Genomic DNA, 27,996 nt, shown 5'->3' on the forward strand with positions numbered 1-27,996 from the left:
GCACCTTGTGCAGCTGAATCTTAAAAATGTCCAGTGCTGGGGTATCCCACACTTACCTGGGGAGATTGTTCCAGATAGTTCTTATTGTGAAAATTCTTGTGTCCAATTGGAATCTTCCTAGGAGTAACTTGAAGGCATCACCCCTCATATTTTCCATGTGACTGCTTGTAAAAAGGGAGTTATCTTAGCCTTTAAATACAGGAACTTGGTAATAAAGTCTTTCCAACCTTCTTCTCTCAAGGCTGAACAAAACCAGTCCCCTCAGGCTTTCCTCACAGCCTGACAGTCTGATCATCTTTGTGGCCCTTCAGTGGACTCTCTCCAGCTTGTACACTTCTTTTTTGTATAGTGGGGACCAAAACTGAACAGAGCATTCCAAGTGTGGCCTGACAAGCACTGGGCAGAGTGGCACAGTGATTTCTGTGCCTGCTGGTGATGCCCCTGTTGGCGGTGCCCAGCATCCTTTCTCTGCTGCAGAGGCAAACTGTTCAGTCACGTTGACCTTGCTGTCCACCAGACCTCAAAGGAACAAAAGCAAAGCAACCATTGTAATCATCAATCCAGTGCTGATTAACTTTTGAAGATGGGCCACATTTAGACTACAGATGCAAGCATTAGGAGAGAGCTGCACTGCACTGAAGTCATTAACTTACTGCTTTACTAAGATATTTTTGTGGGCTAATTCATGGATGCACATATGAAATGCTAAATTTACAGATTATTGGCTCAGAAATGATTCTTGGATACCCATCTGTTTTTAAAAAAATAAATTTTAAAGATGTCATTGGAACATTATACTTGACTATGAGTATTGAATTTTGAGAGCAGACTGGTTTTTAATATCATTTGAAATGAGTGGAGCTTGACAGGCATGTATATACTATGTGTAGTTTATTGCATGAAAAAAGTACCTAGTATATGGTTCTCTCAATATGTTTTAATCCACACTTGAAAGCTATCTAAAATATTTTTAAAACCTATTTCAAATGTATATTTTAACTTTGTGAAGCAACAGAAATTTTCTCTATGCCAACATTATTCACTGGATTAATGGCATCCTTTAATTAAACAAGCATATTCCTAGTGATGACTTTGGCTGGCTCTTTGCAGAGTTTTTCACAAGTAGTATGATCATACCTCTCAAAAAGTCAGTGGGCAGAACTATGGTGTCCAATATGAAAATCCAGATGGATTTGATAATTTTGTCTCAGAAAAATTTAGAAGTAACTGAGGATCTTGAGAAATTACTCTCCTTAGATGTGACTGATTCCAGAGCCATCTTTTGCATACAGATATGATCTGGACCTGAGCCAAAGCTTTTATCTGTACACTTTCTAGCTTAATGGAAGCTTAAGTAAATTTCCTCCAAGTCTGATCCCTGTCTATATCAAATATTTGGGCATATTGGCTCATAGACATGTTTTCAGGACTCTGAAGAACTTACCTTTTCCTTCTCTGCAGATCTTCTTACACTCAGTGGTTCTGATTTACCTGGCTATAAGAGCTGAATGTTATTTTCAGTGTTTAGCTCTGTTCAAGTTCACAGTCATCTACCCAGAAAAATATTGACAATTAGCAATAATAGCTGAGAAAAATAAAAGTTTTTTCTAAATTATAATTATTTTAATTCAAATGTACAGAGTAAGACCTGAACCAAAATAAAATGTTGCTAACAAACAGAATTCCAGCTGGTGACAATTACAATATCCCCTGAAATACTGTAGTATTTTTAATATGTATGAGAAATAACTAACAATTATTTTTTCACAGACCTGTATCTCAAACAACTGGCCAGAAATTTCACATATGCTGAACTGCTATGTCCCCCAATGGCATGGGATTTGTGAATAGGAGAAGTGAATAGACCTCTAAAAGCTCAATGTCTCATAAAATGTATATCTATTCAGGTTATGGAACAGAAGTTTGTTTCTGTGAACAGAATGTTGTTCCTTACATTCCTTACAATGTAAACATTGTAACTTCTGAAGTTATACTTATTACAGTAGATATTATACATCATTAGGAATTGGGAATTACACATGCTTCATTTTTTAGTCCTTTTTTTGTTTGTGCATTGTTCAAAAAAAGCCAGAAAATGTGGATATCTTACATCATGATGGATGAGATGATTTAAAGAACATTCTCACCCAGTCTTCGCATACAAAGAGGAGTACAGATGAGAAACAGGCCATAGAACAAGTGGATTATTTATATTCTGTCAGCTTTCTGAAAATGCAACATGCACAGATCTCCAAATGCTCCTGCTATGTGATGTTAAAACTTATTTTTTTTACTAAATAAAAGTTAAAAACGAACCTTGTTAAGCATATGATCATCATTTTTAGTAAGAGTTTCTATTTTTACCAAGGCATTATGCTGAAATTATTGGATAGATTTCAATATAATAAAATTGGGGTTATTTAAAATCCCATAGAATAGTAATGATTGATTTTAGACCTTGATAAGGACATATTGTCAAATGTATAAGACTTTAAAATTGAGAAACCACTAAATGGATTTATTCTCAGTGCCTGCAACCATGTACAGTTTCCTCAAAGTTGCTGTGATTATGTTGATTAACTTAAGACCTGGAAGTTTTCCTCCAATACAATCAGAAGAAAATACAGAGAAATTACCCACAGCAGTCATTGCCCTTTGTCTTCCATCTGCCAGAAGGTGAACACATACCCAGTAGCAGCACTTTCCCTACAATGATCATTGCAGTTACCATTTCTCTCAAACACAGAACCCTTCTCAGAGATGGTAAGATGAATGCATATTAGCACAAACACTGGCCCTTTCACTTTTGATGTTCTTTTATAGCTGGCCTTTGCCAGAGGAACACAGGGCTATAACTGGAAGATTCATTCAGGCTACTAAATATAATGTGTAACTTGCATTCATTCTTAAACACAACACAACTAAGAGCAAATAAGACAATTCTATTCCCAGAACAGTTAACTTTGCAGGAGAAAATGTCAGACTTGATAGATTTTTTAACTTCAGTGACTGCAACATTTAATGACACAAAAAGTATTTGCCAGTTAGAATTACCTGAAAGATTGAAAGTAGGTTTAATGGTAAAGTTTTGATAAAGGACATAAGCATTTTTTTTTATTATTTCAAATATTTAGTGGTTCTGGGCTTTTTTTCCCTGTTTTAGTTTTTATATAAATTCTAGTACAACCTCCATGAGACATTGCTATGTGTTTATAATGTCAAGATCACCAGGATAAGATATTTTTATTATAATTTCTGAAGATTTCCAGTAGCTAGATAAGAAACACGTTCAAATTCACTTTAGTTTACACTTGCCATTGGCAAAGGCACCAATTTTTTATTAACTTAATGGCATAAAAACTTCAGGAGAAAAAGCTGTCCATCATTTAGTGATGGACACTGTGATATCCTTTCATGTATCTACTAGACTAAGAATATGAAACATTTTTCTTCAGAGGCTGTCTTTCCCCATATGCCATCCAACATCAATATATCTTTATGAGAAAAACAAAAAAGGATTGGTCCTAATGTGATTAAATTATCTTCAAATGCCTCATTCTTTTTGTTTTTGGAGCATCCATGCACTGAAAGCAGAGCTTGTCAATTTGAGCTATCATGTCCTCCACTATTTGTGCCTCAAACTGCGGGTAGAAGAAGGGGAGAAAAAAATCAAAGAACAGAGAAAGAAGCAGAATAATAAAAATAATAATAGCCAGTATAATTTTGGAAGTGATCCATCAATTTACTGTCTATAGAAGTGACATATCTTCAATATCTTCTGCTGGCTCAGGTCAGGCTGGACATGACCACACTGCAGCTCTGTCAAGATTACTGGAAGCCCAGAATTAGCTACAGCCCCATCCTAATGAAGGCAGCCATTCTTTTGAAAATAGAAATTTTGTTTTTCTGACCTTTTAGCAAAATCTATAACACACAAAGTGGTCTCTACTAGGTGCTAGGGTTTTTAAAATTAAACTCTTGATCCAGCCTCATAAACGTGAGATTTTTAAAAAATAATCCCTTTGCTCAGAAAATGAAGGTAAGACTCTGCAGCAAACACTGATCCTGTAGTATAGCAAGGCAAAGCATCACCCATCAGCCTAAAAGACACTTAAGAACTTAATTAATGACTTTTTTTCTCTGAAACATTTTGCAGACTGAGGGACGTCTCCATAATTAATTTCTCTGCTATGTTGTACAGGAGTTTTATACACAGAATTTCAATTTATTTCTATGCACAGAGTTCAGTCCAGATAGTGAAATATCTCTGCTTTCTGTAAAAAGTATTATTTTCTTTTCTTTAATCTTTGTCACAAAAACCAAAGCATTGAGATATCTGGTTTTTTACCCTTGAATTTACTTCAAAGGATTATTCAGAACATTATATGAATGAATCTATTGGGGTACTTTTATTCATTCTTAAGAACACTTGAGTGTAAAGACATGAATTCAGTCTTCAGAATAGTTAACTTTACAAGGAAATAGGTTATGCCTGATTTTTTAATTTTAGAAACTGAATCATAATGAATTCATAAATAGAAATACAAAAAGAGATACTATGTAAAAATAAAAACCCAATCTACTAAGCCCACATTACACTTTTTTTTATATTTATGCTATTTTTTCTGGATTTGATTAAAAAAATATTTTTATTGCTTCTTGGAATTTTCTTCTAGAAAATCATTGCTTTGATATCACTACACTCTACAGTTTTTTGGGGGGGAGAATGAAATGACTAAAATAATAAAATGCAGTAATAGTTGCTACTGAAATTTCCATGTGTGTTCCTTGAAGGGCATAATAACTGTGAATAATATACAATACAGGATGTATTTCTGGTGGTTTGATAATTCTGCTAGATTTCTGTCATTGGCTCTTTTGGGGATTCGGATTTCTTCTCATTTCTATGAAGTTCAATAAGCAAAAAATGAGCAAGGTTCTGTAGGGAGCGCTGAAAGGTCACTATATAATAATGTGTTCTCAGTGAATCATTTGATGTATGAACAATGTGCTTATAAATGATAAAATACTAATGCAGTCATTTAATGCTATAAACCCTAGTCCCAATACTCTATATTTGTGCAATTAACTGAAATAGATATGAGGTTGATTTGTAATTTGAAGCCATGTATACCATGATTTTTAAAACTTAAATCTTGAATGGACTGTAATCAAATTTACATCAACATCTAAATTTTTATTATGAACTAGGGGCAACAGCAATTTCAAATAATCTTCCCTATTTATAGAAACATAAATCCATGGCAGTCACTACTTTTTTCCACCATATAGCTAGGATTTTTTCTAGCCTTGTGTAGCCTATATTTGTTCTTTTTGGGGACTTCACCTTGCTAGATGTCCACAGGAAATACAGCACAGCGGAGAAGAGGCAATCTAGAGGGTTCCTGGAGAGTACAGAACAGCCTGACACAGCTGGTGGTGACCCAGCCAGTGTGGGTGCCCCACTAGCGGGAGCTGGGAATGAGCCAGGTGAGCAGGAGCTGGCCATGAGCCCAGGTGGCCGTGGCCAGGGGTGTCCTGGCCTGTCTCAGCAGCAGGACTAGGAAAGGGATTGTCCCCCTGTGCTCAGCACTGGTGAGGCTGCTCCTTGAATCCTGCCTTTAGTTTTGGGCCACACGCTGCAAGAAGCACATGGAGGGGCTGGAGCCAGTGCAGAGAAGGGCAACAGAGCTGGAGGAGGGCTGAGGTACAAGTCTTGCAGGAGAGGCTGAAGGAACTGGGATTGTTTAGTCTGGAGAAAAGGAGGCTCAGGGACAACTTCACTGCTCCCTACAAGCACCCAAAAGGAGGTTGTGGTAAAGTGGGGGTTGATTTCTTCTGCCATGTCTGAAATGAAAGGATGAGAGCAACCGGCCTTAAGCTGTGCAGGGGAGGTTCAGATTACATATTAGAAAAAAAACCAAACCAAGCCACTGGTGAGAGATTGGGTGTTGGAATGAGTTGCCCAGGGAGGTACTGGGTTCACCATCTCTGGAAATATTCAAAGATATCTGGATGTGGCACCTAGGGATACAGGTTAGGGGTTATTATGGTGGTGTTGGGTTGATGACTGGACTAGTTGAATTTGAAGGTTTCTCTAGACTTGATGATTCTGTGATGAGCAAAAATAGGCTAAAATGCACAGGATATTAATTGCCCCAAAAGGTTTTTTTTTTTTTTTTTTTGCTATTGTTAAAGGACATTGAAGGTAGACTTCTGCAGTTTATGGTAAAAATCACAACTGCAATACTAACTAATTGCATGGACATTTGTTCAATAGCCATTTAAATGTTGAGATATGGTAGAATCCAAGCATGAGAAGATGCATTTCACAGTGAACCTGGCTGCTCCCATGCTTCACCTGTGGAGAGACTTTCCAAAATGCAATTCCCTGAGGCAGAAGGGAGGTGGAGCAAGTCTCTCCCCATCATCCTATCAAAAGCGCATCCATTTCTCTGCCCATCTCTGAAGGCTGTCAAGGTCCTTCTGAAGGGCTGCACAGCACTCTGGATTGTCAGCCACTCCTCCCAGCTTTGTGTTCACTGAGCTTGTGAGGAGGCATCTGCCTCTTCATCCAAATCACTCATGGATATGCTGAACAATACCTTGGTTTGTTTCCTTTGATACTGGTCCTGCTTTTTACATCGTCTCACTTTTATACCACTACTGAAAATCTCACTTAACTAAGTACTTTCTTATGCTGGAAGAATAAAGTTGGATGTGTTTGTTCCTTTGTTTGACTTAGTGGTTTGGCATAGATTTTTAATTCCTTGCAGATTTGCAAGAGACATTTTCAGGAACTGTCTTTAGAATGAAAAGTTTAACTACTGTTCTTCTCTCCCTTAAGTCGGAATAAGGGTATTTGTTGCCTTTTTCCTCACTCTGCTTGCCACATGTTGTTAGTAAAGGCATATGTGGGTGAGGTTTATCTCCCAGAATAAAGGGGGAATTACTCTCCCTCAGAAGCAGCTGAGCAGGGTCAATAAAAGCAAGCACCAGCCCACAGGAAGGCATCGAGAAGAGATCTCGCAGCTACAGCAGGAAGTGGGATGGTTGAGAAGAACAGAAAACACGTCAGGCGTAAGAAATGAGAAGAGGACCACAGGAGACCATCAAAGCATGGAACTGACAGAAATCAATTCTGGATAAAGGAGGTGCCTTAGAAATACAGGGAGAAACTGGTTTGTTTTTATTGTTCTTTGTCTTACATGGTTACTGAGCTCGCTATCAGAAGGTTGATTGATCTGTTTTAAAGCTTTGACCAGATCAACATCCTTCTGCAACAAACTTGCAGGAAGCAAGCTTGTTAATAAAATATACCTAAAAATCCTGTAAAGAACTGACACAGTCCTATTCCAGATACTGGAATTTATGAACAAAGATATCCACTTGGACTTTCCTAAAATGTGAATTCAAGTCTATCAGGAAGTGACTATAATGCCAAGAAATTCTATTATTGCCTATCAATGGTTTCAACTGACACATGCAATTTCAAGAAAAGATTTAGAAGGAGATATTTTTTACCTGTTACCAAAATAATTAACTTCTGATCCAAGAACTGACCAGTTTTACACAACACAAAATAAAGCTGCTATTCAGATCTTTAGGGGAAGCTTTTCTGCTATTAGTTTAAAAAATACATTAATGTGCTAAAGCAGACATTTTTGTGCTCATTCACGGAAAAGGCCAAAGTGGCTCTCTGACAATCTCAAGCTGTCTTAAAAATTTTGAAGAAATATTTTCACCTACAAAGCTAAATACCAATCTTTCTGAAACTACAGTCAGAAAATCTAGGTGGTTTTAGATGTGGTGTGAAAGACACTTTCCCCCCCTCCCACCTTTTTTTAGCATTCAGTCACCTGTAGAACGTTTTACAAAGACATTGTTTTAAAAATGAGGTGGTTATTCCCTAATAGAACAAAGTAAAGAAATGTGAAGCTACTGTTCAGTGCTGTTTGAAGCTAAGGCTTCCTTACCACCCATTCTTCTTCACAATACCCTTCAAGTCAGGTTTTGTAACACAATATAAGTACATGGCATCTTTGACATACACTAATTGTACAGAACTTCTACTCTTTTGGCATCCTTTCAACACAGAAATAATTTTTATTAATATTCATTGAGAGAGTTATCCCAGATTTCTTTGGGTTTCTTATTTTTAGCTTCATAAGTAGTAGTGTTGACTTCTGGTTTGCTAAATTTTGTTAAATAATGAATTATGTTGGCACACAGAAAGCTTGTGCCTAAAAAAAGATGAAGAACTGAGCAGTAAGGTTCAGAGGGAGAACTGGAAATGTTTTTACTGAATATTTAAAAGGATACTATCTTTAGCTGTCTATATATAGCTTTTCAGCTTGCTTAAAAGCTTTTTTTTTTTCCTGTAAGAATCTTGCTAACATTTAAACAAAGATAAAAAGGAGTATAGGAGAAAAAAATAGGCATTATAAAAGGAAAGGAGCTCCACAGCTAAGATATTATCTACATAACATTGTGAGATTAAGTTTATAATGGTGGTATAGTTTTCCAGATTTGTTTTATTTTCACACAGTGAAAGAATTCACATTTTTACACCGGAGGTATTGAACTTAATTTTACAAATTGTGTTTGGTTTCTCAAAGTGCTCGGTTAGGGTGTTTCTGAGTCATAACAAAAATCAATGGGTACAAATAATTCAGATGAGATATCATAACACAGCTTTTAAATGCACCCACACTGAAATTACTGTAATACAAAATCCAATACTTTTGACAGCAAGTGTAGGTTTCAGCAGTTTTGTATTATTGTGCTGGACAGTCTTGTGCAACATGTTAAGTAAGAACACTGAGTGATAAATTCTGAGGACATATGTAGGTACTGAAAGTCAACACCATTTATATATTTCTTTCATATTAGCTAGTGCCATTGACACTTAGTTTTTTGACTGTATTCACTGATAAACAAGCAGTTTGGTCTTAAGCAGTAGAAAAAAATGCTTCCTGGGAAATTCTACACCACTCTTCATGAAAGTAAAACCCAGAGAAAAGGCAAATAACTGAAACAAGATGGGAGAGGAATAAAAATTCAATAATGCAACAATCCATTTATTTGCTCACTTACACTACTTCAACTTGTCAGTAGAGTTAGCTGAATCATTATTTTAGCCTTTTTTTTTCTTTTCTGAAGCCTACTTCTAAGGATTCAAAGGTTTGGCAAATTCATCTGTATGCTGAATTAGATGTCTCTATGTAAGGGAGCTCTCAATAAAGAACTTCATTTTATACTGTTAAGATAAAAGGCACAAATCCAAACCCCATTTTTTTTCTAATAAGCATTAAATGTAAAAGTCATGTATTTTCTAATTAAATAATCAAGAGGATATTGAAAGAATTTTGACTTCCGTATCAGTAGTTACTAAAGAGAAGAAAAATCCTTCAAGTTAACCTCACTTATGCAAGGCACAATGTGGAAATACCTGAACTCTTCTATGATGTCAAAGGGTAATCATACCTCACTATTTGTCTAAAAAATTTTCTCTAAAATTATTGCTGCTTGAAAATTTTATTCTGTTCTGTATGAAAACTCCCATTATAAGGGAAAAACAAAAACAAAAACAAAGAAACAAGCAATAAATGAGGTCTCCCTATTATGACTACCAGAGATCTGGTCAACCCAGAGCCAACTTCTATGAAAGTTTCATCATTCAGAAAACTAGCAAAAATAGATAATTCAGTTAAAATTTAAGTGGAGATATGTTAATTACCTACAAGTATAATAGTGCATCCAGGTGCAGAATAATAACTAGGTGATGTACATGAGCATCAGTACTTCTCAAATAATTATAAACTCTAAAGATATTGGCATTAATTTAGGAGAGCTTAGTCTTTTTGCCTGCAGTGAAGTCACGGTCTCTAATTTAGCCCATCTAGAAGAAATGCTGAAAAGAATTTCATATCTTTATTTGTCTGAAGAATTACAGGAAAAATTACTTATAAGACTATATTTAAAGTTCTGTAAAATCTATAGTCAGGTTGTTCCTATTGTTTTGTCTGTTCTGACAGGTGCTTTTGTAATGAAGAAACGAAATTGTACAAAGATAAGAATGCTGGGGAGCCTTGCAGTAAATGAAAATAATTTATGGTCATTCAAATGCCACAAATGTTAAGTTTATCTTAAATTCTTTATAGACTGTTGCTGCTAGCAATGAGGATAACATTAGAAAACTTAGAATTTTATTCATTCATAACTATTTTAGTTCTGTGAGAGACTAGAAGTTAGATCTTTAAGTAAAAATAAAAAAAAACAAAAACAAGGGGATTTAGGTGCAGATAAAGTGTATGTTTCTTGCAACTTTTTGATACAAATTAAAATACAGATTTTACTTAAGGTAGTGCAACACCTTCATGCTTTGTCCTCTAATACAAAATTTCAATTGTACGTTTCATCAGCAACGTATTTTAAAGTACACATCTAGTATAAGCAAACAAACATTGCTTCCAAGTTAATTTTACTGTGCAGGAGCTAAAAAATTATGATTAATGAATCAGGGCAATAATGAATAAACTACCTTCTTCCATAAGTGGTTATATATTTCTTATATTAATTTTTTAATATTTATTCTTTCTTAATTATTCCTTAATAAATTAATTTCTTATAAATCTACTGTATATCTAAATCTATTTTTTTGGATAATAAAAGGGGCAAAAATATACCCCTCTAAGCATTTTACTGATTTAAATTGCCAGGGCTATAATTTCATTCCTGGCTGCAACAATCCAGAATATCTGCTCTAAGAAAGTTGCCTGCTTTGTTGTTTTGTCATATTTTGAATTTGCCTGAAACTCAGTGTAGCCAGTTTAAGATCTAATTTGTATTTCTTGCCTCATTTTTACCCCATTGTGGATGGTGCAGCTGATGTGGGTTCCCACCAAATTACAAAAGAATATGTTAAGTAAAGGTTTCTCCTGGCAGCTTGTGGACATACACAAAGAACAGAAAAAGGAGTCTAGTATAGGTGTCTAGTGTTGGGCTGGAGGTGTATTTTGGTCCAATAGCTGGAGGAAATTTACAAGGTTTTAAAATCTTTTTACAGAAGAAAGGAACTGCACATCTTGGGTTCTTTACTCTCTTTCAGTCCAGAGGTGTTTTCCCATACCCTGTTTCCTTGATTTGTTTGTCCATCATAAAGAGGAACAGACAGACAGTAGAGAAGATGGAAATTAAGATCCTTCACCTTGCTGCCATGCATATGGAAGTTTACACTTATTTGCCTATTTTTCAGTTTCCAGTGATAATAGAATTCTGATGGTATAGAACAGCAAGAATTCTTGCTGCCATCAGTTACTTTCATAAAGAAACCCCACTAATAATGCAATTAAAATAGGACTTATTCTGGAGAATTCCCCATGATACTTGATACAATATCACTTGCTCCACTCTAATGTGGGACCATTCAACTTGACTTTTGCTGCAGCAAATAGAGAAAATGAAGAACTGAAAGAAAGGGAGGAAGAATTGAAGTCACCTGGGTCTGTGATACACCCTAAAAAATCATCAAACTGATAAGGTGGGAATGAGTATGATAATCATCTGTGTCTTCTTTTCTAGAAACTTGGGGCAACAAAGAGGAGAGGAAAAGAGGGGAAAATGTGGAGGAAAAAGACTTCTGTCAGAAACAAAAATTTTGGGCTGTAAGTCAGTGAGGAGAGAAATAAACATGGTGATGGAATAAATAGGAAAAGGAGGAATAGAAAAATAGAGAATGGATAGAGGAGGGGAGAGTAAACACATGTGTAACTCTATATATAAAGTGATTTTTTTTTCTATAATGCTATTTTCAACTTTCTTGGCAGGTGTTTTACCACTGCTGATTTTAAGAGACAGAACTGGGAAGACTATTTTATAAACTCATTTTACTAGTTGTGCTGTCTACTGTCTACATTAGCTGAATGATCAGCTATACAGTTATTAGTCGTAACAGAAAGAAAATGGATTATTTTGTCCTCTTGAGAATTTTTAAACTTCTTTTTCATCCTATGAAAAATTCTGGACAAATTCAACCACAAAATCCAGTTACATAAAAGTGTGACTTTCAAAGAGATTCAGGAAAGTGATTTTGTGTTTGCAATGTTTTATGCAGTATAGAAGCCTTTCCTGTCAGGCTCTCCTGTCAGTTATGTAGTTGCAACTTCACTCCTCTGTTTTCTCCAACTTGTTTTCTCAAAATACATATTCGAATTTGGAAGGGAATAGACTGCATCTTCACATTACCTAGTCCTGTCAGATCTGTGAGATTTTGTACAGACACAAAATGTAATTATATTTCATAAGCATCCATCTCTGCCTGTTCCTATGTTCGAACTATATTATTAGTTTTATTTATCTGAGCTCTGATATTACTGTGAACAGTATAACTTTTGTCTTTCCATATATTTCCAGCCTCTAATGCAAACAGAGTTGAAGGGGGGACAAGTACTCTCACACTGAGTCCACTGTGATGCAGCTCAGTTGTGTGATCCTCTGACATCAGCAGTATTGTTATTCTAATCGGTTTCATCCAGCTTGCTGAACCTCAGTGTTCTGTAACATCTAGGCAAAACCTTCTTGGAGAACAGGCTGTCCACAGGACGTTTTTCCTCCCAAATGAATCATAGAAATTAGAGATGGAAGAGATCAAGTCAGAAGTGGGAATATAATTCCCTTCTGTAAAAGTGGATAAGTTATTCAGGCAAATCTATTTGATCTCTGAAATATTGTCATCATGATAGAAGAAGCTGATGTTCAAGGGGGATAGATGTTCTGACCTTGAAAAGACACCCACCCAGTGAACTGTGGAAAGAACAGGCCAGGCAGATATCAGAGCCAAAACCAGGGTCACAGAACTTGAGACATTCACCAGTATGTCTGCCTGCCCTGGTTTCTTACTTTCACCGGTAAGACAGCAGGACTTGTTGATTCACATCAAGCCTTCTTGATATTTTATGTTAGGTCTTGGCTGGGTGAAAAGGGTCGCTTTTATCTTTTATTTCTATGTTTTAAAAGTGTGAAACCCTCTGACAGTGCCAGTTTAATACAATCTTGTTACCAAGGTAAATAGATAGCTGTGATAAAATTTTAAAAATTTCTGTAAAAGAATAGAAGTCTTGTTCAATTTGCTGCTGTTTCTAAAGCAAAATATCTTGGACATGAACCCACTATGTCGAATGTCACAGGAAAATATTTCACTTTTTGCCACTGCATAATGTAACAGAAAGATGATCATATCCTGAGGTGCACTGTAGCTCTGTGAGCTATCTAAAGTGCTTTTTAAAATGGCATCTCTTAAAAGTTGTTAAAAAAGACCCAGACCCTGACCACTTTTAGATTTTTTAAGTTCAGTTTCACAAGAGATCTTCAGTCAATGCCAACTCCTGTTTAGTCCTGTGTTAGGTGCCTAAATAGCAATGGCTGTCAAGGCCTTTTCTTTAGTGCTGCTTTCCTCAGGTGCTTTGAATTTCCTGTCAGGTAAATTCATCCAGTAGATAGTGCTGCCCTTCGTGGCATACCCAGAAATACCTCAGTCTTATCAGCACTGAGGTATTCAATATCCCATGCACCTCCTAAATCTGCCACATCGTGCAAACCAAGTATGCCTCTCGTGTGAGAGGTCCAATATAAGAGATATTTTCAAAGCAGCCCTGGCATGCCATACAAAACTGCCAGAGGCAAGGAATATCCCCAAGCCTGTAGCACTCATCCAGCATACAGATTCAATTCCCTTCCGTGCCTGAGAGTAAACTCACATCACTTTCCTCTCTTGACTGAACCACCAAAAATAGCAGCAACAAATATTTTTAGACTGTGAGAAGGAGAGCAGGAGCTTTCTCACTCACATGTGTGCCATGGGACTGCAGACAAAGATGGTGGGCGATAAAAGCACAGAAAACTCTACGTTGTTTGGCATGTCTGTGAAAACACTCATCTCATCTGCATACTCTTTGGCTACAGTCAGCTTGGACCTGATACACAACCATTCCTTGGGTCTGAATACTACATAATTTGTCACTGCCATTTTCTGCCAATTACACTCTCATGTGTCTGATTTTCTTGGCCAGAAGATGGCATAGGCATTTCAAATTTAATTGTTGCTGCAGCTTCGCTGGAAGATTCTGTGTGATAATTAATCTAAATACAGTATAGCATTTTCTTTTCTGAATGCATCAGTAGTCTTTCATTTATGCTGTGCTGATTATGTAAATTTTTCTTCAACTTTCTGCGCAGTGAAACAAAACATTACAATATGGATTATTTTGATAGCTCTTTAACAAATCTATTCTTCAATATTTCTCTAATATACTTTTATGTAGCTCTCCAGCTGTCCAGACCCTGAATTTCAATAAACTGGAGTTAAATATTGAGGTTACTTAGGTCATTTCAGTATCTGAACTTACCTGACACTAAGTATTTAAATCAGTTTAAACCTCAAATATTTAATACTCTCCTCAGTGCTAACAAGTTACTTGCCTATCATCAATATTTCTATAGGCAGTGGCAATGTCTTCAATTGCCCCCTTGGTTTTATTAGCATCCCCACGAGATGATAGAAGGCCTGAAAGTCCTTTCTATCCCTTCTATGATGTGACAGAAGTGTACATTGGAATGAGGTTTGATGGAAATGACAAATACAAGGTCTTTTCTCAGCTTAAAAGGAAAGAGAGAGGTTTTCTTACATATGTTTAAGGCTACAAGGTTTACCATGGGCTTTAAACCTTTCACATTTCCCTGCATCACCACCTGCAGCATCAGGGTTAACTTGCTAATGAGAAGAAAAACCCACAGGCCCATCACGCTATTCAAATTTAATGTGCACGTGGACTTCTTGATTCAGGACAGGTTTATAAATAGTGCCTTTAGTTTAAAAATAGGCTTTTCAGATCTAGGGGACTTGATATTATGATCTGTAAAGTGAATGAAGCTCCCAGGAGTAACTAGAGCTTATGCAATATTTATTCCTACATTTTTGCTCAGCTGTTTTGTGCCGTTTTGATGCTGAGCTGCAAGGACTGTTGGTTTCTTAGACATTTCAAATCTTTCTTCAGTGAAGCTAGGACTGCACACTTGCTTGTCTAGGTAACCTTACTTGACTTTGGGATTTTTCCTAAGAAACCATGGTCATTGTCCCCACTTACAGCTATTTTAATTTACCAATTTTTGTTGTGCATGATCTCTGTGAAAACCCAAACTGTGCTGCCAGGTGCAACAACTTTCCAGTATTAATTTAATGCTAGAAAGATTATGAACTGATCTTTTTCTTGAAACATTTTGACTTGATCTCATGGGTAGAGGAAACACAGAGCAGACCTAAGATCTGTTTCTGGATACATGCACAAGAAAATTTTATTATATTTGTATTATATATTATATATTATATATTATATATTATATATTATATATTATATATTATATATCATATATCATATATCATATATCATATATCATATATCATATATCATATATTATATATCATATATTATATATCATATATTATATATTATATATTATATATTATATATTATATATTATATATTATATTGTATTGTACTCACAAAAGCAGCCTTCACTCCTTGATTTTGTAGTTTACGATGTTTTATACGTTAAATATTGGTGCTAATGGAACAACATTCAGGGCAAAACTGTTCATGGAATATGAAACAAATCTAGCTTTAATATTTGTCATTAGGACACCATTTTGTGCATGGAAATATCCTTAAATAAGCACAGGCCTGACAAAATACCTCTCTAAGGAAGAAGTCCTTCTCTCTCATGCCATACCCGGTTACGAGGTATTACATTTAAAGTTTCTGATGCTGCAGGCGTTCACTGGTGAGCATCTATCACAGTCTTGTTGTCAGCTAGGAGCATAAGCTCTCAAATTAACATCCTGAGCAAGGTCTAGAATAATCAGGAAGATTTCATAATGCCAAAAAACCTGTAAGCTATCCTTGAGGAAAATTGGTAGAAGTATTAGAATTATCAGAAACCAGTGCTTAAAAATGTAAATAGATTTTTTGTGCCATTAGATGTGTAAAAAATATGTACATAACAAACTTGTATGATATTTTTATGATATGATATTGTATGATATTTAGATACTATTTAATATCTACAAAACCTGATCAAAATTTATAGGAAAGCATCCCTTTAATTAAGGTTACTTATGAAACAATTGGAAATTACTGTTAATGTATCTGGCAATAGCTTACAAGTGGTGAAAAGACAGTAGAGAATGACATGAATCTGATCATTAGAAACTAAGCTTGATCTTCTAAAAATTAACAGTGTTGGAAGAATTACACTTTCCTCTTTCCTTAAAGATATACTTAGCAAGTAAACATCTGAGGTCTGAGACAGTGGCCACTGAAACAAATCCTTGAATGTGACTTCAGTGACTGCTGCACATACTGTTTAGTCTTATCTAAAAGGTAAAGCAACTCCAGTTGGCATAAAGACTAAAACCCTCACCTAAAATTGGTCCAACCTGAAGCAGTAATGGACATGTCATGGTATCTGTTTCAAAATGCAGCTACAGGATGAAAACATGAGGACTTGTGGAAAGCATTTGTTGTAAGATGCCAAAGCATTATTTACCCAGGAAAAACTGACAAAAGTGAATAGAATAGTGACTTAGCAACCAATATTTTAAAAGGTATAGAAATAACTTGCGAAAAAAAGAAGAAAAAGTAGCCATACTGATGCTGCCAGCAATATGAGATCTTTTCTAAAATTCACTCAGATTTTCTGAGTACCAAATATTCTAGCTGGAATCCCCCTAATGCTTCAAAACACTGTTGTTTTTTCCATACATAAGCTCTTTCCCTTTTTTATGGTAGGTTGTTTTCCCCAGACTAAATATTTTAGAAGAGTAAGAGTACTTCACAGTCCTAACACTTTAGGAAAGAGCTCTGTAGACCGCATCACCCTCAGTTCTCCTAAAATTGCCAGAAGTCATTTCTGACCTGCTGGCAAAAATGTTCAGCCCTCCATTCTACCTCTAGGGCAGGCGCTCAGCCCCACCCAATCTATGTAACTTTAATCTTTTTCTGTAAGCATCCTGTACATATTTAAGTTGCTAGAAATTTCTGGAAGCTTTTTAATTATCATTCAGGACATACTTAGCACTAAATCTAGGGATTAACAACCCACACAGTAATTTATATATGTTCTGCAAAGACAAGTTGCTACTGATACAATGACATCGTGTAGTTCTTATTGAGGCTCTTATATTCATTTTGATATCTTGGCAATCCCATAAGCTTTTTATCTTATAATCTGTCAGGGGTCACAATTTTTACACTCAGTTAATGTTGTATTGTGCTCTTGGAAAAGTCAAATTGTCTAGGAAAACACTTGTTTATTTTCTGTTGCGTTAATGCAGCTTTATATTCAGCAGGTAGATTTGATGTTGCTATGTGTTTGCTGAGCAGAAAGGCTTCTTTTTCAGTAAGGGTGGTGAAAATATTTAGTGGAACATTGCTTTAGACAGCATCAAAAAACATAACCTGCTCAAGCTGGTTACCAGTAGATTATCTTTCTTCCCACATACATCCACTGCACAACATTTGCTTAAATGTATTAAAGCTTATTTGGCTTATGTCAAAGTCAAGAAATTCAACCTCTGCCTTCTCAGTTCAGCCAGCTGGTGTTAATGCATAATAATATATTCTTTAGGTACACAAATCACATTTTTTCACAGTTACGTGATCTTACTCTCTAAAAAGAACAAATATTTTTTCTTCAAGGAAGAGTTATTCAAGTTTTTGATTTTGTGGCCTTTTTGAAGGGTTCATTAGAGAGCTTCAGGCTTCATTTAAAGCATTCTATTCAAACCTACCTCTGAAGATAAAAATTAGCCCTTTTGTATATACATTTTTTATGATACTCGCCTCTAAAATACCAATTATGCTACAAACATAAGAATTTAATTTCACCATATGATATTATAATATGGGAATTTTATAAATTAGCAATATTTTCCAGTGACTGTGGTACCTAAAGCTAGGATCATGTTTTTAAATTGTTTATTATATTACATGTGAAAGCTCAACTTTATTTCAGATCCAACTACAGGGTGTGAAATAATGAATCCCAAAATATTCAATCATACTAATGCCAAACTTTTTAAACTTAAATTTCCTGTCTTAGCAAAAAAATTTCCATGCTTATAACAAAAATTTATCTGAACTCAAGCTTTAAAATAACCCTTCCTGAAAGGCAAGTTAAAAGTCCTGTTTGCAAACAGGTATCTGGTTTCCAAGCAGTTTCCACCCCCAACGCTTTACTCATTCAGCTGACATGCTAACCATGAGCTGGCAGCTTGGGGCTTGATTTCCAGACTCATGATTTTTTTTTTTTAAAGATAGACTACTAGGATATTCTTCTATCCTCATGCTGGCCTCCAATTTTCACATGAAACAGCTTGTGTTTCCAAGATTTTCAGTTTGTCATTCTACAGCAGCCAGCTGAAAAAACCTGGAACAACCATGGTGCATGAGTATATGGAAGCCTGAAATTCGGCTGATTCAGAGACAGAGTGCCTACTCTTCCTAAACTCATTTTTTTCCAAAGCCAAAACGATTCAGAGAAATGTATACCATCTGTCTCCTTTCAATACAATGCCTTTTAAAGGGGAAAAAAAAACGCTTTTAACTTCGTTCTTATAATTTGGCTGAAGTGGGTAAATAATGGCAATGCTAGCATTAATAATGGTGAGCAGTAGCAGAAGTTTTAGTGGATGGCAGATAAAAAAGTTTAGGATGGGCAGTCTCCAGCTAAGCAGAAAGTTAATAAGCAAATATAAATAGAATTCTTCCAAATATTACATTTTAATAGGTATCTGGGCTTTATATGTTACCATCAATCCTGCAATATTCTGGACAGGGGGAAAAAACCTGCCAACAGCACCTTTTCATTTACTTTCCACTTCTTGATTCATCAGATAAACAGAGAGCTCTCAGCTCCATACAGTCTCTTGTTCTTGTATCAGTTGCCACTATGTCAAAGATAAATTCTGAAAGCAGTGCTTTTTTTCCTGTGTCATCTTCTGCTTAAAGAAGCTCTGATGTTTGTGCTGAAATGATCTGGAATTCTGCCAAAGGATAAGCATATTTCAGTCTGGCAGTGAATCCCCAGTCAAAGACAAAACAGCTACAGACACCATCACAAGAAAGTTATTTATAAATCCAGATACTAAATCAAGAAAAAGTAGTGCAGCAGTCTTTTATTGGAGGCCATTTGTTCCAGGTGCCATTAGTATAAATATCAAATGTGGTACTTTGTGCATGTACCAAAAGTTAAACACAACAGCATAGGTAGCATCCAGAGAAAGAGAATTCCTGTTTTTGTCTGACAGTGTTTGCATATTGAACATTTCTAACTGGACATTTAAAGTCTGAGATTGGTAAGGGACTATGCATTTGAAGATATTTGAAACAATATATTTAAAAAGTAGTTTTGAGAATTTTAGCAGCTAAAACACCCTATTGGTCCATAGATACTTTTGCCTTTCCTACTAACCTGCTGTTTATATTTTATATGCTCAGAATAAATGCATAGAACAATTCACCAAGCCCATCTTGGATTAGCACTGAAATTGTACATCATCTGAAAATAATAATATATGTTATTACAGGTTGCAATAGAAGCTTGTATTTTATCTTCCATGTGTAATCTCAGAACTACAAAGTACAATATCAAACATGTGTGTATATATACATTTCTATACCTACAAACGTGCATGTAAAGATAAAATTGAAAGCTTTCTGTACTTATGGACATGAATAACTAGAGCTTTACATGTAATAGTTATTTTAAAGAAATTAATAAAAGTGACATCAATGTTTCCTGTGAGCCTCTTCTTAGAAAATAGAATAGTTGGGAGGTATTCAGATGGGTTGTCATTTAAGCGACTAAAAAAAGAAAATGTAATCTCTTCTCAAAAAATGAATTGAAAACAGGATGGATTCTATTGTCTTTGAAGAATACCTTCTCCCTTTTTTTAAAAATGAATCAGCAGAATGTTCCATTTCTTAATTTTCCAGTTTGGAGGCAGAGAAAAATGGGGCATCATTACTGTCTGGGAACTGTCTAGGCCACTGCCCAGCTTCTCTATCTCTTTTTTTACTGAGGAGCACATCTTTAGGATTGAAGACAACTGAGTCTGTGTTCAACAAGACTATTAGAAGTTAAGATTATTTAAGTACTTGGCAGCAGATTCAAAGAGAATAATGTAAAAGTCATACTAAAGTCATGGAAGCTTGAAATATAAATGGGAGAAAAGAGAAAATTTTGATTTCAGGACTGGACAAGTTAAGGGCTAGTTAATGTTGAAAGGAAGTTAAATAAAGAAGGTAAATGAGTTTGGAAATTTATTAGAAATATTATTTTTGCTGATTTTTCAAGAGAGAATATTTAAAACCAAAGCAAGCCTTAAAGTTACAAATATTTTGATTTGATATGAATTCTAAGTCTGTGTGATTGAAAGAATCCAAATAAATGGCATGATAAAAATAATAGGTCATGGTAGATCAGCTTAAAGACAGTTTACTTTCAAAATGTTAATCTTTAAGTTAAGCTACCTTTTTAAACTAAAAATCAGTCTCTTATTTCTGATATATGACCATGAATTTTGAGCTAGGAAGTAGAAACTAATTACACTTGAAGTGTTCCACTGAGGCTGCTCATTAATATAACGAGAGCAGAAATGACAGAAAAGAGCAAAAGAAAAACTAATACTTGCCTTTTTATATTTATTTTACAGGAAATGTGTTTGTTGTAAGCCTGGCAGTTGCAGACTTGATAGTAGCTATCTACCCTTATCCACTGGTCCTCACATCTGTGTTTCACAATGGATGGAAACTGGGATACCTACACTGCCAGATTAGTGGCTTCTTGATGGGCCTAAGTGTCATTGGATCAATCTTCAATATCACAGGCATCGCTATCAATCGCTACTGCTATATCTGCCACAGCCTCAAATATGACAAGCTGTACAGCGACAGGAATTCTCTGTGCTATATTGTGCTCATATGGGTCCTCACATTTGTCGCTATCGTGCCCAACCTGTTTGTGGGATCGCTGCAGTACGACCCCAGGATTTACTCCTGTACGTTTGCACAGTCTGTGAGCTCAGCATATACCATAGCAGTTGTGTTTTTCCACTTCCTGCTTCCCATTGCCGTGGTGACTTTCTGTTACTTGCGAATATGGATCCTCGTTATCCAGGTAAGGCGGAGGGTTAAACCGGATAACAACCCTAGGCTGAAACCACATGACTTCAGAAACTTTGTAACCATGTTTGTGGTATTTGTACTGTTTGCAGTCTGCTGGGCTCCTTTGAACTTTATAGGCATTGCAGTGGCTGTCAACCCAAAAACTGTAATCCCTAGGATTCCAGAGTGGTTGTTTGTGTCTAGTTATTACATGGCATATTTCAACAGCTGCCTTAATGCTATAGTATATGGACTCCTGAACCAGAACTTCAGAAGAGAATACAAGAGAATTATTGTCACTTTTTGTACAGCAAAAGTTTTTTTCCAGGATAGTTCTAATGATGCAGGAGACAGAATGAGAAGCAAACCTTCTCCGCTGATTACAAACAACAATCAAGTGAAGGTGGACTCTGTCTGAAAATGGGAATCTTACTATTATCACTCAACAGCATCCAAAAAAATGTGTCCATTTTATTAGACCTCCTGTTAAATGTTATAGTGAAATATACCTTCTACACTGAAAGCACTTTGATAAATCCCTCGCATGATGTTTGGAAGCTTGTTACAGAGCCTTGACATACAGATCCTATTATACAATGGTATATCCGTTGTATAATGACATAGTGATATCCTTGAGGGAATAAAAAGTTATCAATGACTACTTTTTTTCTTAGATGGAGATAAGCACCTAGAAGGAGATTGAATCAGAAGTATCCATATTGCCTGGTTCAGTAAAATAAATCATAAAACTATTCCTGGCACTTTCCACATGCTCTTTCTGTCCATGTTACGGTCCTGATTCTAAAATCTCTGAAAACTTCTTTTAAAAAAATGAAATCAGATCTTTATGAAATATATTACAAGATGTGAAGCGAAAAATCAAGGTAACTGAAAACTCATTAGGATTTTTAAAAAGTACCTCTATCTATATTTCTTTGCTACTAACATGGACCTGAATATAATTTTTTGGATATTAAACCTCACCAGCCCTTCTAAAAATGACATTCTCAATTGACTTTTCAATTTTAAAATAGCTTTTAGGAGGAGAAAAATGCCTGAATGATTATCTTCAAAGCTCCAAGGGCAGGAGGATAAACAGCAAGGAAGGAAAAGAGCCATGATTCATCAGCTCAAGCCATTTCAGCATGAAAAAGAGGTGTAGGAGGGTTGGGAAGAGAAATTTAAATTACCATTATTTCTGAAGAGATGGTAACTCATGAAATCAGGGAGTGTCCCAGAGGAGTTTCTGGGGAAACACCTTCCAGAAACATAAGAGAGGAAGAACTATTATATCTCACTTGTGTACAAGAGAGAAGTTCTAAATCTCTGTGAGAAGAAGATTAATGCGTTTAATAGGAGTGACAGTTGAGTATGAGAGTTTTGTCTGGTTAGTGGAATCTTAAGCCCATGAAATTCTGGGAAATAAGACATGTATACAGGATGAGTATTTTAACATCTTTCTGAAACTCGTCTCCTGAGAATAACTTGAGGCTAGCAGTTATTTTTTAATCTGCCACAGATAAAATTTTCAAATTAGTAATTAGGTGTTTACCACAATTATGAACATAGTGTAATAACCTAGAAGAGTTAGACACCTTTAAATAACAGAAAAGAGAAGATACTACTTATAACAGTGGTACAAAGAGGAACATGTGATTCTCAGGACTTTCCACAGACAGCAGGCACCTCTTCAGTAAGGGGAAGTACAGTGTGAAGTGAGGAAGAATAGCAAGACAGGCTGTCTCCTGCAACAATGAATCTCTCTTTATAATGAAGTCCTCTGGCAGAGAAAAGTAATTCACAACAATAGGATTCACCTTCAAATTGACCTTAAAAAGAAAGAGCATTTAGTTCTGGAAAGAAGCTCCAACTGTCATACCTTTTAATGCTCAATTGTTTATACCTACAGTGATGTTCAAGTACACTTGAGCTTTTCCAAGCCAATTCCAACAATGTCAGTGGGACAAAGAGCTTTTGAATAGCCATCAGACTTTTGTTCATCTATGTTAAAATGTGAATTTTACTCAGTCAGTTATTTTAAAATATTATTTGCTTTACTGGAGATTTTCTTAAGCTTATGTCTCAGAAAACAATTGTCATTCTGTCATAGAGCTCCCTAAACTGCATTTAAATCTAACAGCATTCAATCTTTCTTGGATCATAGATTAGTATACCCTTGGTTTACTAATGAACTAAAGGGAATCAATTCATATTTGCTTGAAAGCCCCACTGACACTTCATCATCTGACCAGTTTCTTACCTTAAAAACAGGTGCCTCATGTCAAGTTTTCAATGGAACTAAATGAACAACATTGTAAAACCTTGGATATGAACTAGCAAGTCAATGCATTGCTGAGGTGCTTGACTCATCTTTGTTTACATTTTCCAGTCAGAACCACTGTGTAAATAACCAGCTCTCTTCTATTGTGGTATCATCATATGATATGATACAACATGATTTACAGCATAAAGTATGTCACAGCTTTCTTCACTGTGATTTCATCCTTGGAGGATGCTTAGCTCTGTAATTTTATTGCTTTGTGTGTAGTGATTTTAGAATAGCAAGGGAGGCATGACCACCTTACAAATAAATGAGTTTTTAATGCAAGAAAAAATACTATTTAAATTCTTACAAAAATTGCCTTATTAAAGCATATTTTCAATGAAAATAATGTCTTATTATATATCTATGAAAGTAGCATAAAGACAGTTAAAGTAGCTTAATCATTAGTAAGTTTAGAATTCTCAAAGACCTTTCACTTTCCATTTCCTACAGAAAATGTACATCTGTATCATGTCTACATATTTATGAGCTGGCTCAAGATACTGTATCCAATATGTGGGTTATCTGAGGAAGTAAAGTCCCCTGTAATTCGCAAGTGCTAAAATATATTTTTGATGACAATGAAAATGGTTTGCTATATACAACAGAACATATTATACCAAAGGTATATATTTTATTGAATAGGCCTGTAATAAAAATGGAGAGCATTTTTCAGATCTGTATTTTGAAATATTTGTATTAAATCTAAATCACAGAAATGTGCATGTTGGTAATGTGATGAGCTGCTAAATATAGCAATAATTTTAAGAAATTTATCTCCTGTTCTTCTTTGGTGGGAGAGTCGATAATTTTGTTTAAATTACTGTGGATGAAAACTTTGGATAATATCTGCTGCCCTCTGAAGTATGTTTTAGGTAAGGATTGCAAAACTACTCATTGCAAAAGTAGAAGAATAATGAATGATGCTTAACTCTGCAGTAATGGTTACTTTTAATTCCAGTTCATTGCTTCAAAAAAGTCAAAGTGATTAATGCAAGACAATCAGCAGCCTTGCCAGCTGCTCAATGACAATGAGCATGACAATGTAAATCAGCCCCTCACAAAATCTGACTCTTTATGCTCAACATAAAGATGACTGGTGAAAATAATAATGATTTCTGTCCATTCTAAGGAGATGCATTTGAAACATCTGAGATTGCTTGCTTCTGTGAAAGTGGATGAGCCATGGTATGCTTTTTTATATTACAAGTAATTAAGTTTTCTCCTGTATGAAAGGTTAGCATAGCACAACTGCATTTTTAACAGTTCCATCTGGGTGGTTTAGCTAGTGTAATCATCCTATAGCAGTCATCAGCCCTGGACAGGACTGATGATTTAGTCCTAAAATGTGAGTCTTACTCTGTGGCATCTGAAAATGACCATCCCTTTCCTACTTCCCATCCATTTCTGATCTGAGCCCCAGTGAAGCCAAAGGACCTCTGTGAAGGAGCAGTGAAACACCTCTGTCCCCCTCCCTGTATGCAACACACTTACAGCCTTATTGAGCGCTACCTAATCCTGCAAGAATTCCTTTCCTATACCACAATCTTGATTATGTTGACAATCTGAATATGATCTTATCAACACACCCTGAACCCTCACAGATAGACAGTTTTATTGGTGGTCATCTACATTGCAAACTTCACGTTTACAAAGAAGCTTGGCATTATTAAATATTTACCAGCAAAGAAAATCTTAACGAATATATTAATATCAAACAGGGTACTCATTGTATTTAAACTGTAACTGTATGCAACAATGTAGTTTCATTTGGAGTAGCTTTGCACATTTTCTCTTTGCACATTTTCTTCTACCACTAGGCTAGTGCAAGTGCATAGATATGAAACAAGCATATGTTATTTCAATAGACACAATATGTAGCAATGATTTTACTTCTCTTTCTCCTAATTTGTTTTAGAAGGCAGGTATATGAATCATCCATAATAAAGAGACTATAATGAACAATCTGTATCAGTGTTTAGTGCATCCTTATATAATCGTCACACCTTTTTCTTCTTTTTTACTACTTTTGAAATTTTTTTATGTTAGATATGATTAATTATGACATACTGAAGGGAACTGTAATTTCCCTTACATGGCACTGAAAAAAATAATAATTAAAAAATCCTTAAAATGTAATACATAATTACATAAATATATGTGGTTATCCAATTTGAAATATAATTTCAAAGACTCCTTTTATTTGAACAATTGGTTCATAAACTGTAGTAATGTTATTCTTTAATTATTTTTTAATAAATGCACTTTCTAAGTATAATTAAAGTGGTTTATGAATAATTAAGAACTACAAATGTCTGCCATTTTGTCACTGAGGCTTGGGAAATCACACATGCTAAAGCTGACTTTCTTAGCAGAAAAAATATTCAAGTAGTGGCCTGGCTTATAGCCCATGTACTGTTTCTCAAATTTTTTGCCTGTAAGAAGAATTCCATTATGTGGTTTTATGAGTTTACTTATTAAAAATATTATTCCTACCTCAAATATGTGTCTGAGAGATTGCAATGTGTATACGGTGGAAAAGACTCACAGTAAAAGTCAATAGCCTTTACAGTTTTTAATAGAAACAAAATTAAGTCCAGCAAAGAAGTACATATATTAATAATAGTTATAGAAAATATTTTCCCATATGAATGAAATACTTATCACTCAAACTATCCCAGCTACCAAACACTGACCAAAGTATATACATTTCGAGAACCATGTTATTCATAAAAGTATCTACATTATCCCAAAAGATTATTCCAAAAGTTATATCCAAATACCCTTTTAGACACAGAGTCTGTTTCATCTTACATAAAACAGTACAACTTTACTGACTCATGTCAGCTGAGGATTTTGGTATATTAGAGTTCATAAATCTAAAAATTAGCTATTTTACACTATTACAAGAGCAATATTTGCTTTATTTCTGTGAATTTCCCCAGCTGTCAGATGTCCAGATTGTAGGAGAATGTGAATCTGCCTGCTAATGATCTGCAAAATTAACCTCATCCGACCGTCCTCTTTCTGTGATTTGTCATTTTTATAAACAAATATAAAACAAGTCAGAAGTCTTTTATGTAGCATCAGTCTTAATTGTATAAGTAGCAATTATTTAGCAGAAAATTATACCAAACTTAAGAGATTTAGAGACATGAAGTCTACTTGCCATTATTCTTTCTGCTTGTATTGCATGTGTGCACACGGATTTCATTTAATCGCACCAAGAATTTTGCTTGCATGTTTGTTTCCAGATTCTAAAAGTTTTTATACTAAAAGTTTTTCCAGATTCTAAAAGTTTTTATACTCTTCTTCAATATATACAAATATTCAGCTAGTTTATAAAAGTCAGAGAAATACAATGATATTATCAGGTCTATGTCTCAGACCAAAGTATTTTTCCATATAACTTAGGGTGGGAATTGTTCTGCCACAGAGCACTGACTACATGAACCCAGAGAAACAATTTCACTGATTCACAGAAAGAAGATTCTGTTTACTTTGTAATCATACAATTTTAGATGCTTAAAAATTAACATGGAAAAACCTCATTAAGCCCTTTGTGATAGTTTTTAAAGTTACATAAAAATATTGTGTAGATCTATGGACTACATATACATGCTTTACAAATCTCAACTCATGTAAAAATACATGTCCCCCATATATTATATTATATTCAAGTTTCAAGATGTTTGCATCCAGAATAAAGAAATGCAGCTACTACAAGCACATTAAACCAACTACAGATCACTTAGATCCCCAAACTGCTGTTACAGACTGGCTGAATAGCTAATATGCAAATAATTTACTCACTCTGATCTAGCCTTTCCTGAGAGTTTATTAACACACAATATCTCTCTTACCATAAACTTCACCTAGCTTGAAAGCCAAAATATTAACTGTTTCGTTAATATTTATGTTCATACCAGTCATCTCTCCCAACCAATTTTGATGCTGATTCAATTTTTTTCAGAACAACTCTTAGAAATACATTTCCTTCCATAAATAATCCCTTCTCTTCTCAATCTCAGGTAACATGTTTTCCTTCCTTGGCTCTGACCATACTATCAGCTTGGCTGTCCCTCTTCTACCTGTTCATACCAGAGAACATATGCCATAGTGCTCTTCACTCTGAAATGTCCCTGTCCTATTGTGATCTATTATGACCACTTGTGTTTTTTAGCAGTAGTTTGAATTCAATTAAATACCATTTTACAGACAAATGAAATACAATAGTTTTAGTAGTAGTCACTCTGAAAAAATCTCTGACTTAATACAAGCGTACAATTTTACAGCATGAACCCCCAAGGGGTTCTATTCTTTAAATATAAACTTTGATTTATAGCCTTTATAGTAATTATTTTTCTTTTAAGTGCTCATTAATCCCATTTATCCCTTATCTTTTTCCACACATGTCAAGAACCAAGCTTCTGTGCTGAGGGAGGAATTAAA

At 35.2% G+C, this 27,996-nt stretch overlaps 1 protein-coding gene across 1 annotated transcript in view; it reads left to right on the forward strand.

Moving 5' to 3' along the window:
• MTNR1A (melatonin receptor 1A) overlaps positions 1-21,639 on the forward strand; it is a gene marked incomplete at its 3' end in the record, with an annotated part of 50,569 nt that extends 28,930 nt beyond the window's left edge. The window contains exon 2 of the mRNA XM_084204460.1: positions 20,771-21,639. Coding sequence (XP_084060586.1) covers positions 20,771-21,639 — 869 coding nt within the window. The remainder of the gene's footprint in view (positions 1-20,770) is intronic.
• Between the last annotated feature and the right edge of the window lie 6,357 nt (positions 21,640-27,996).

This window comes from Fringilla coelebs (genome assembly GCF_963513975.1).
Source record: "Fringilla coelebs genome assembly, chromosome: 4".
Classification (NCBI taxonomy): domain Eukaryota; kingdom Metazoa; phylum Chordata; class Aves; order Passeriformes; family Fringillidae; genus Fringilla; species Fringilla coelebs.